Source organism: Cibotium barometz, chromosome 20 (assembly GCF_041138505.1).
Source record: "Cibotium barometz isolate CiBa-2024 chromosome 20, ASM4113850v1, whole genome shotgun sequence".
Lineage (NCBI taxonomy): Eukaryota > Viridiplantae > Streptophyta > Polypodiopsida > Cyatheales > Cibotiaceae > Cibotium > Cibotium barometz.
The window spans coordinates 43243101-43254721 of record NC_141065.1 but is presented as its reverse complement, the minus strand read 5'-3'; the positions used below and the strand labels follow the sequence as shown (position 1 = coordinate 43254721).

At 40.0% G+C, this 11621-nt stretch overlaps 1 protein-coding gene across 1 annotated transcript; it reads left to right on the top strand.

Annotated features, from left to right (window-relative positions):
• The first annotated feature begins 5088 nt into the window (after positions 1-5088).
• LOC147627910 (auxin-responsive protein SAUR78-like) lies at positions 5089-6477 on the top strand. The gene has a single exon (XM_086815175.1). The coding sequence runs from the start codon at positions 5576-5578 to the stop codon at positions 6077-6079; it is 504 nt and encodes a 167-aa protein (XP_086671301.1). The 5' UTR covers positions 5089-5575; the 3' UTR covers positions 6080-6477.
• Positions 6478-11621: the final 5144 nt, after the last annotated feature.

The following is an 11621-nucleotide window of genomic DNA, read 5'->3' as shown; positions in this document are numbered from 1 at the left end:
AATGAGGCTTTTTACTTATCTAGAGGCTTTCGAGGCAGGGGGAGATTTACCCCTCGAGGCCGTGGAGGACGTGGTTGGAATGACAGGTCTACTCAACCACAATCAAATCAGAATTTTCAGAATTCACAGTCATCATTTGGATCACGTGGAGGTCGTGGATTTCAATCCCATAGAGGGAGATTTGGAACAGGTGCTCGTGGTAGAGGACGATGGCAAGGTCCTCAACAAAATTTGAATGGGATTGAATGTCACTATTGTGGCAAACTTGGACATATGGCAAAAGATTGTTACAAAAAGCAGAATGATATGAGGAATGGAAGACCACAACATGAAAATTATGCATCTACTAGTAACAATGATGGGAGTTCAAATCACCTTTTTGCAATGAAGCACGTTATGGGGACAATGGATTCTCAGAATGCATGGTATATGGATTCAGGTGCCTCAAACCACATGACATGTCATGGTGAGTGGTTTGAGAAAATGCAACCATTGGATACAAATGGTTATGTGGTCATAGGAGATGATACTCAGCATCTTATAACACATGTTGGCAGTGTGCCTTTGAGAATGCATGATGGAAATGTGAAGAATATGTCAGAAGTGTTATATGTACCATCCATCACAAAGAATTTGGCATCAGTAGGCCAAATGGTTGAGCAGGGATTACAAGTAAGATTCAATGAGAATGGCTGTTTTGTGGAAGACTTTAAGCATGGCTGTAGATTGATTGCCAAGGGCAAGAAGGACGGAAGGTTGTTCAAATTGGATGCAGGAATACCAGAATTGAGCTCAGCCATGTTTTCAAAGAGCAATGGGATTGTGCAGGACATTGACATGTGGCACAAGAGGATTGGACATGTCAATATACAGAGATTAAAGAACATGCAAACAAGAGGCATTGTCAGTGGATTGCCTCGATTCAAATATGATGGACATATGCATGTTTGTGAAGCCTGTCAGTTTGGAAAGCAGGCAAGGTTGAGATTTCCTAGAGAAGGAAATATGAGTAACAGGCCACTTGAGATAGTACACAATGATGTATGGGGCCCTGCACAAAATCCATCTATCAAAGGAAGTCTATACTATGTGACATTTATAGATGACTTCAGCAGGATGACATGGATATATTTTTTGAAAGAGAAGAGTGAAGTGCTGGAAAAGTTCATGGATTTCAAAGCTCTTGTAGAAAAGCAATATGGCTGCTGGATTAAATGTTTGAGAACAGATGGAGGTGGTGAATACACCTCAAAAGCTTTTGAGCATTTCTTGCGGAAGCATGGGATAAGAAGACAATTGACATGCAGGTATATACCTTAGCAGAATAGTGTGGCTGAGAGAAAGAATCGAGTCATATCTGAAGTGGCAAGGGCAATGCTCAATGAAAAGAGCATGCCAGATTACTATTGGGCAGAAGCATGTGCTACTGCAGTGTATATCCTGAACAAAACACCTACAGCAGCCATTCATGGAAGCACGCCAGAGATGCGGCTTACAGGTTACAGGCCAGACATTGGACATCTCAAAGTCTTTGGATGTGTAGCTTATGTCCATGTGCCTGATGAAAGAAGACGGAAGTTGGATCCTAAGGCAGAGAAATGTGTAGTTGTTGGATATGCACAGGATCGAAAGGCCTACAAATGTTATAACCCTCAAACTAGACAAGTAGTCATCTCACGAGATGTGGTGTTTGATGAGCTTGCTAGTTGGTATAAAGCAAAAGATGAGGGAGTTATTGACTCACTTGAGGCCGATGTGTCTGTGAACTTGCCATCACAAGCAAGTTCTAGTTCTACTACTATGTCTGGGCCAGCAGCAGCAGAAGCTGAGAGTAGCAGTGTACGTCCATGGTCAGGACGTTTGAGCAAGACACTCCATAGCTCGGTGCAGCCGTCGTTGGTTCTGCAGATGGTGTATAGACCAAACCTGGAGGGCCTACGGAGTTGTGCAGACACTGTGTGTACTACAAAGAGGTCTCAAAGTTGCCATTGGGTGTATGTATGTAAATTGAGGTCAATGGTTATGACAGTTTGGGTGCAGTATAGTACCGCTGTAGAGAATATAGTAGATTGTGCAGGTCAAACAAGAGTGCTGGTTTTGGTAAATTTGTGTTGCAAACAAGATGTCGAATGATGAAATAAACTAGATTGTTGTAGAGAAGCTTGACAAGAACAACTTCCATGCTTGGAGGTTTAGATTGATAAATTTCTTGATGGGAAAAGGTTACTGGGACTACATTGAAGGTGAACATGAGGAGGCACTAGAGATACCGGAGATTAATCCAACTACTACAGATGTAAAAGAATTCAAGGATTGGAATCAAGGAGCCAGGAAATTCATGTATTGGCTTTCTATCAGCATACAAGACACTATGATTGGGCATATATAGGATGCCACACGTCGTCACATAAGGAGGCATAGGATACCCTGGTGAAGTTGTTTGGGTTCATCGGATCAAGGATAAACCTAGGGATAAAAGTAATGTCACATGCTATAAATGTTAAGAAAAGGGACACTATCACATATACTGAGTGTATCAATGGCAAAAAGGGATCGTAGAACTAGGAGCCAATAAGAAGAAGAAGAAGAAGTAGAAGACAAATCCAAAGAAGAGGAGAAACATAAGAAGAAGAATAGAAGCAAACTAATATAAGCATATGTTGATTCCTAGTAAAGTCAAGGATATGTAAGAAATATCACTACCTCCTTGTTCCCAATCCTTACTCCCAAATGCACAAATGCCTACTTTGGGTTTTCTTTAGTCTTTTCAAAACACTCCTCAAAGTCAAGGCCAAGGAGCACTAAAGAGGCAAAGGAAGCCTACATATATAGAGAAAAATCTTTCATACAAAAATATAAATTTTATATAAAAAAAATCCTACACAAAAAACTTTTATACAAAATGTAAGAGTAAAAACAAATAATACATAATTTGTGATGTGTCAATGAATAATTTGCTCAAATAATATGGCTAAATAATACATAATTTGTGATGTGTCAATGAATAATTTGCTCAAATAATATGGCTAAATGAGTTATTCAAGCGATATTTGTAGATGATTTAAATTGTTAAAGCAACTTAGATCAAGGGCATATTTATTGCCAGTGTGGCATTGCTTATATCAACTCATAGAAAAACATATATTGGTTAATCTATGTTGAAAATCTTGTATTTTGGGAAGCGTGTTATTGCAACTTAGATCAAGGGCATATTTATTACTAGTGTGGCATTGCTTATATCAACTCACAGGAAAACATATATTGGTCAATTTTGATATGTTGAAAATCGTATATTTTGGGGAGCTTGTTGCTAAATGAGACTCCTCAAACTTGCTTCGAGCCAAAGACTTCAAAACAATGTGTGTGTGTGTGTGTGTGTGTGTGTGTGTGTGTGTGTGAGAGAGAGAGAGAGAGACAGAGAGAGAGAGAGAGAGAGAGAGAAAGAGAGAGAGATCTTCTAAGACAAAATACAATTCATGAGCCCTATTTTAGAAGTGTATAACTTGGTAAGAAACTAAGTAGATCTCTCTTGTAATAATGAAAGCAACATATTGAGCCTCTTTTGAAAAGGTATTATGTTGTGTGTTACCTTGAAGATGTTACAGAAACATGAATTAATTTGGGCATAATCTAGACAATAAAGATAAGTGTACTACTCTTTTGACTTGATCATGACATGCATAACTAGGGTTTCTTGATTGCCATATCCCACACCTCTCAAAATATTGTGTTCTGAAATTCACAAACCTACTAATGTATATGATATATTGGAATACAAGTTTTAACAAATAGCTATGAGCTAGCTAAGTATCCTTCTTTAAATAAAGTTTATTTGAGTGCACTTGTTTGCATCCAAATCATAATAGCATGCAAAATAAGTGCAATATTGTGGTTAAAGGTGTGTAAATATTTTAAAAAAAAACTTGATAAATATAGCAAAAGAGAACTTGAAGGCACTAAGTATTGCTTTAAATAAGTGAGGACATAGTCAATCACACTCCACAACAAAAACCCCCAACTTAATAAATAAATAAATAAATAAAATCCATGTTGAAAATGATACTTCAAAAACCACTCAAATGACCATTTTGTTAGTACAAATGGAGTGGCTCCATCTAAGTCAAATGACACATGTTATTGCATCTCTTGCCTTTTTGTATTGGGTTTGGTGTATGCTTGCTGGAGCAAAGATCTTGTGTACTCCTCAAGTAAAGTATAATTGGGTAGTAATGAGTTGTGCAAAATTCTCTAAGTACAAAGCACAATGGGAAGCAAAAGTGGTCTTATTAAACTAAGTTTGAGTAGGCAAAATCCCCTAGAGGACAGAAGTGTTTTTGAAATAAGTCTCTAGCTGTCTCACTAAGTACAAAGCACAATGGGTAGTTGGAACAATGCTTAGGTATAAAAACAAGGAAATGTTGTCTACTCTACAAAAGAAAGTGTGGAGTGGACCATAAGGAGAGAGAGAGACCAAACCAAAGCCACAAATTTAGAAAGTGAAAAAGTCCTTTAATTTGATGCTCCACAAAATGGCACAAAGACAAGGGGACCACATTTCTCCTTCCGACCATTTAGTACGAGCCATGTTGTGAGTGATAGGAGAATGTAGAGGTGGAGTGGATAAAATTTATGGGGTTGCCAGGGGGGGTAAGATTAATATATGGAAAGAAAACAAAAGCAGAAATCCAGCCTACACATGGGTAAGAAACATAAAGAAGTGAGTCCTTTTCCAGTTGGATGCATTCTTCCAAGGGCCCCTCTCTCTTTCAATGCGGGGCAGAAGACTATTAAATGGTACTGTGCTTGCCACAAGATGAGCACAAAAATGGCTAAATAATAAACACAATTTGGATATATATAAAATGGCTAAATAATAAACACAAATTGGATATATATAAAATATATATTTTTGCAAAAAATATTGAAGGTGGCCAATGGCACGTGAAGCCGCCGAATTAGGTCTTTCACGACCGTTAAGTTTAAGCAATAATAATGAACCTTAATCACGTGATGATTAGCAGGTTAAGCTGTTTGGGTTGAAACTTGATAAAAGGCTCTGTCAGGCCATCCTCATTGTGGTTGGCCACTCCAATCTACCTCTGCTATCGAGCTCCTCAAGCCACCATTCTTCCTGAGCGGCTCGGCCTATAGCTGTTGGAGAATCGGGCTCATGCATGTGTGGCTCCCATGAGCTCTAGTTGAGGTGTCTGCTCCACACGCATCATGTAAGCTTTGTCTTGGCTAATCTTAGGCATTTATCAGTAGTGTCAGTGATTTTGGGTCTCCTCTGATACTCTCTTCTCCATATGACTAACCTAATTAGGGCCTAGCTTACCTCCAACCCTTGCATCCTTTTCTCTTTTCATTCCGTCTCCTTTCTCGCTTCAATTGTTTGCCAGTAGGATCATGTGATATGATAGTCTCTTCTCAATGTTACTAACCTTAGAGCGTATCCCAACTAGCCTTTAATCGGTTCTTCGGTAATTAGTACAGAAGCCATTTGATGATCTAGATACCCACAGTTGCCTTTTCTGTGTGGGTATTATCAATCTTGCAGCACTCCGCACAAGGTGCAATGGCCAGTGCCATGAAGATGACCAGAATGAAGAGCTTCGTGAAGAAGTGGCAAAATCTAGCTAGGGTGGGCAAGGTTTACTCATCCAAAGATGATGTAGGAGATGGCAACTCTCCTGATAATTCTAGTGATTGTGATCCAGAAGAAGAAGAAGAAGAAGAAGAAGAAGAAGAAGAAGAAGAAGAAGAAGGGGCAGCTTCTGTACCAGAAGGCTTTGAGGTTGTATTTATTGGGAAGTCAAGGAGAAGGTATGTGATCAATGGGAGGCATCTACAGCACCCACTGTTCAAAGCATTGCACGAGAGATCAGAGGTATGCGGGATTGATCAGAGCCTGGGCCTCACGTTGGGCTGCGAAGTTGTGCTGTTTGAGCACTTGCTTTGGATGCTAGACAGTGACGACCCTGCCATCTCCCAAAGCGATCCCGTCCATGAGCTTGCAGAGCTCTACATGCCTAGCGATGGCTCCTCTAATTTGCTCCAGCTCTTGGAAAATGAAGACTAGAGCCACCCTTGATTAAGCTTAACCTGCATTGGCCGGCTCGCAAGCATTAAGCTTAATCTGCTTTTGGCTTTCAAAGAATAAGCTTAATCTGAATTGGGTTTTGGAGATTAAGCATTAGGTTTTGGAGATTAATCTGAATTGGGTTTTGGAGATTAAGCATTAGGTTTTGAAAAAATATGTAGAACTTGAGCTCCTCCATCTATTGTCGAGCTTAATTATGGCTCCTTACTCTAGGTGTGCGAGCTCTAAAGAAAACTGCAGTTTGCTTTTAATTAAAAGGATTGTAATTTTCCCACACTGGGACCAGCTCGAGCTTGAGCTCTAGGCACTATCCGTGATGTATTTCGTGTGAATGGTGCTTTGCTTTTTATCATATTATTTCTTTGATGTGGGATTTGGATTAAACTAGTATAGATATCCGGAAGGATGGAGCTTGGAGTGATTTCAATTAAAAATGATGGGTTTTTTTGCATTGAGAAGGATTAAAGAAAGACCATAGAGCTAACTAGACATGTAAGTTGATTTACTTAATAATGTGTGTCCACATTGCTATCTAGATCTATCATACATGCTAAATATTATTCCTTAAATGCATGAGATACTAGACTAGTTATGGTAGTGACTAGAAGATTGTGGAAATCTCGTGCATAACTGAGTATTAGCATTGGGTAATAGTTTAGGATCTTTTAAATTCTCTTATTATTGTGAAGGCATGCATTAGTATACTTTAAGTTGCTCGATGAATCTCTTGGAAATGGGAAATGACTCATGCCTCACGAGTGTTACTTGGAAAACTTCTTAAGGGAATATATTCCCTTCATTTTTGGATTAAGCTATCTTTCTTCTTGTTTTGAGATAGAGTTCTCAGTGTAGATCACAAAAGTTGAAATGAATCTCCCTAGCATTAGGAAAGGGATGTCTGTTGCATACTAATTTCAAGGTGAGCACACTACTGAATTTTGGATCAGGAATCAAAACTGAGTTTAAGTTTCCGAATTGGGTTAAGATCTTATAGGTAATACGAGTCTATGAGCATTAGGAAAGGCATATGCATCTATGCACTTAAGGAAGTACATCCCTTTCCCTAGCATTAGGGAAAGGGATGTCTGTTGCATACTAATTTCAAGGTGAGCACACTACTGAATTTTGGATTAGGAATAAAAATTGAGTTTAAGCTTCCGAATTGGGTTAAGATCTTTTAGGTAATATGAGTCTATGAGCATTAGGAAAGGCATATGCATCTATACACTTAAGGAAGTTCATGAGAGAATTTAAATTTTGACTAGGAAGGATTGGAAGGGATGTAGTACTTAAATTTTGATTAAGGTTGAGAGAGAAAAAAGAAACGATAGTCGAAGGAAAAGGGTAAAAAATGGGCCATGTAAGAGAGTACTAGGGATTAAGTAGGTTGAGGTTAAGGTGGTAAGTGAATGTAATGGGTTGGCTTATGGACCATGCAAGATTGAACAATAAGAGAAGGAGAGGATGAGGGATTAGAGGAAGAGGGTGTGGGATTATGTGGGTTGAGATTAAAATAAATAAATTACAATGAATGTACACGTCGAGGGGGGATAAGAGAAGTGAGTGCGGGATTGGGGTTTAAATAAATCAATCACAATTAGCATATGTATATGGATTAAGCATAAAAAAGAAACATATCATGGTCTATGGGGTTGTTTACATGTAGTAGATGGTTTCCATTTGATTACATCTGGATACTAACTCCAAAGTGAGCTCCAAAGTGGAATCCAAGGTGGCAACAAGTTGGAGCATTCTCCATTTCAAAAACGAGTTGTAAAATTTGAAATCCTCCAATCCTACTGGTCGCTAAGATTTGTCTTTAGAGCGTCTCTTCATAGGATGCAGATGTGGGCCCTGTAAAAGCGACAATGTCGTTACCCATGAGAAGTGGCTTGAGCCTCAAGCGTGTGCATCGTCTTCTAGCTGGAGGAAAGGGAACAAAATGTAGATCCTCCCCCCCCTCCTCGGGCAGACTCTCCACATTCCTAGACACAACGCTCTTCCTCCATGGTGTCTGACTGCCAATAGAGCTATTGGTGAGAGCCACCATGCTACTAATCGTGCTCTTGTAGGCCATACATAAACCTTATCACTACTACAACAAGTGGAGACCATGCAAGTGATAACCACCGCCACACACATGTGTGGGCCATACTCGAGGGGTGCATTACTAAGAAACCCTATATATCACATGAGTTCAAGAGGTATTTAAAAAAACCCTTTACATGTGAGTTTTTCATGAATAAAATGACCCTTTTTTCTTTATGGGCTTATGGGTTTTTTTAAAAAAAATTGATTAAAAAAGCCTTTTTACAAATGTATTTCGATAATTTTACCTTAAAATTTTGAATAAAAAAACTCCTTCATTTAAACTCGCATGGTATACTTACATATTTTTAGGTGAACCCCCCAAGGGGCCATACATAAACCTTATCAATGCTACAAGTGGAGACCATGCAAGTGATAAACCACCACCACACACACAGGTGTGGGCCATACATAAACCTTATCAATTCTACAACAAGTAGAGACGATGCCAGTGTTAAACCACCGCCACACACACACACGCGTGTCCTCCAGTTTCGCGAGCCATGCAACTTGTCCTTAGCCATGATAAGTAGGCCACCTGTGATAGGTGGTCAAGCAACTTTCTCTAGTCTCGAGGTAACTAGGTTGCTTTTGGGGATGGCAACACCCCTGCAAGAGCAATTTAAATGTAGCTCCTTCTCCTCGAGGCGGTTTATTGGCCTTGAGCTTGTCTATCTGGGCCCCCACTCTAAGCCAGCACAAACTCATTTATTTGCTTTATAACACTTTTTGAGTAAATGAGCGTGAACTAGGTTAGTAACCAGTGGGCACTGGGAACTCTATGGTATGTGTGTGAACAGGCCCACTACTTACTTGTAAGGACTAGCATCATAAAAAACTGTTAATATGACAAGGTGGGCGATGGGTGCCACACTGCCAGGGGACCGGGGTGGCCGGTTCAACCTGGCATGCTGGCATGTTTACAAGCCTACGGACCAATGGCCGCGCATGTGCGTGGTTGAAGGACCGCCACCCGTGCAGCACTCAATACGACGATAACGGGTTGCTTTTGTCGCGCTGGTTGGTATGGTCAGAAAAAATGCAAGAAGAGGCAGCCATTGGTTGGGACTGGAACCTCGCAAGTAGCCACAGAAGGAGTCATCGATAGGGCTTGTTTCCATGTGCCTCCCAACACAACCGATCTGGTTTCTCGCAAAAACCACACTAGCCGAGTTGGAGCGTGCTCACGCGATCCATTTGTTGCCACGTTTCCACGCTAACATCCGATTTCTACAACGATTTCTCGCAACAACACTAGCTGTTCACGGCATCCTATTGAATGGCATCATCCGTAGTGCAATTCGTGCGCGCGAGTCCACCCTTGTAATAGCCACTCATCGGAAGAGACGGGGCCACTTTCTACCCACCTCTATTTTTGGTGTTTGGTGTGAACTTACTCGCAACCACTATTTGTGGGCAATTTTGTCATCTACATTAATTCTCCTGCAAGTTGCAATTAGTTGGAAGGCCCACCACAAGATACCCAAAATAAAACCAAGGTTGCCTACTAATTACAAAACTAGAGGACACCAGTGTTTACGGAGAATATTTTTCTTCTCAAATCTTAAAACTTGCAATTTTAAAATTTACAAGTTTTTCTTCAACATTTACAGGTTTTTTCACTAAAATATAACTAAAATACTTAAAATTTTAAAGATTTTTAAAATTACAAAAATAAATTTTACAAGTGAGATCATAAATTTTGTGGGTATGTTGTTGTTAACCCAATTCTAGGGTTAACAAGATCTACCGCCATTATCTTACATCAAGGTGTCACGATAGATATACCAAAGGGTCATACATTCAAGATATGAAGCAATAGTGTCCAAAGCTACAACTTGGACCAACGCCCATAATGGTGTGATAGAGTATTTATAGCGATTCCCGCTTCAAGAGCGTATGGTAGCAAGTTAAGATGAAGTCCTAAGTAATGTACTTCATGGATATATTGTGAGAGTAGTCATTGTAATAGCATTAGGCCTCTTATGAGCTTAAAGTGCCCAGCCGGCCACACAGTTTAAGTGAGTATGAACACTTATGGCCATGTATATAAGTGTGAATATCTCTCATAATACAACATACTCTCCCATTGTGCAATTGAGTCTTGCTCTTGCTAATCCTCTTGCTAATCTCTCTCCCTAATGCATGCTAGTGAGTGTTTGTGTGAGTGAAGTGAGGTCAAAGGAGGGACGAGTACCCGTAGTGCAACACGGCGGTGTGACAACGCTCGCGATACGATGGAATTGCTTCTCAAGGAGTTATGGAGCTTGGAGACCTCAAGGGTTACGAGCTCACCATTGGAAAGATCCTCACGACAGTTGCAGTTCACCAGGTAATCTCTTGTTGGATGTGTTTCAAGGAGGGTTAGGGTGAGCCTTAACAGTTGTAAGGGTTTGCGGGTTTTCTGTGAACACTGCTGGGCAGATGTGAAGAGGCTCTTAGTCAGCCTTTTGGTTTCCATCCATCGTGTATTGACAAGTGCTATAGCAATAGTTGCACCTCTACCTCCCAAGGTATTAGTGGCACCTAACCTCCCAAGGCACTAGGTTCTAATTTACTTTAATCTCATCTAATTTCAATGCTTACATTAATCGCATGTCTTCAATACCCACTCACAATTGCATGCAATTTCATACCCACTCACAATTTTGAGTGAGATTATGGCACATGTACATATATTCATCTACCATGTAGAACTATTATATGTGCCACTCGCACTATCCTATTAATAAGAGCAGCTTTTGGTGCATTAAAACTGTCATGCCCATAGAACCAATGCAAAGCCAGAAGTTGCAAACTTAATAGATCAAAAATCATAGTGTTGAGTTTGCGAACTAGTTGGGTATTTTTTAGATTTACTCACCTCTTCAATGGGACCTATTGAGGGTCTTGAGTTTTGAGCTAGATGTATCTACCAATTCAACTAAGGTGTTATGTACCTAGAACTAATCCAGCAGGGCTAGGGGGACCTATTGGAGGGTCTTGAGTTTTGAGCTAGATGTATATGCCAACTCAACTAAGGTGTTATGTACGTAGAGCTAATCTAGCACAATTAGGGGCCTTGGGATTAGGAGATAACAACACGCATATAGAGTGGGCTAAGGTTAATAAACTAGGCTGCTGGCTATCTATTGCAGGGGTTAGCTATTTATAGTAGCAGTTATCAAAAAAAATTGAGCAACCTTCTAAAAAAAGGGTAAGAGGCCACTTTTAGGGAGTTCTAGAAAGTGGCACCCATATTTTTAAGCATTATAAGTTTTTTTTTTTAAAGCTTGGGCCACCATCTATTTAAAAGAGCACAATAGTCCTTCTTTAATCATCTCACCTTGGAGTTTCCTTACGTTTGGATGTGGGACAAAACAATGAGGAGAAAACTACCCACCTCTCTTCTTGTACACGGAGCTTGGGAAATCTTTGGTAAGTGATTTTACGT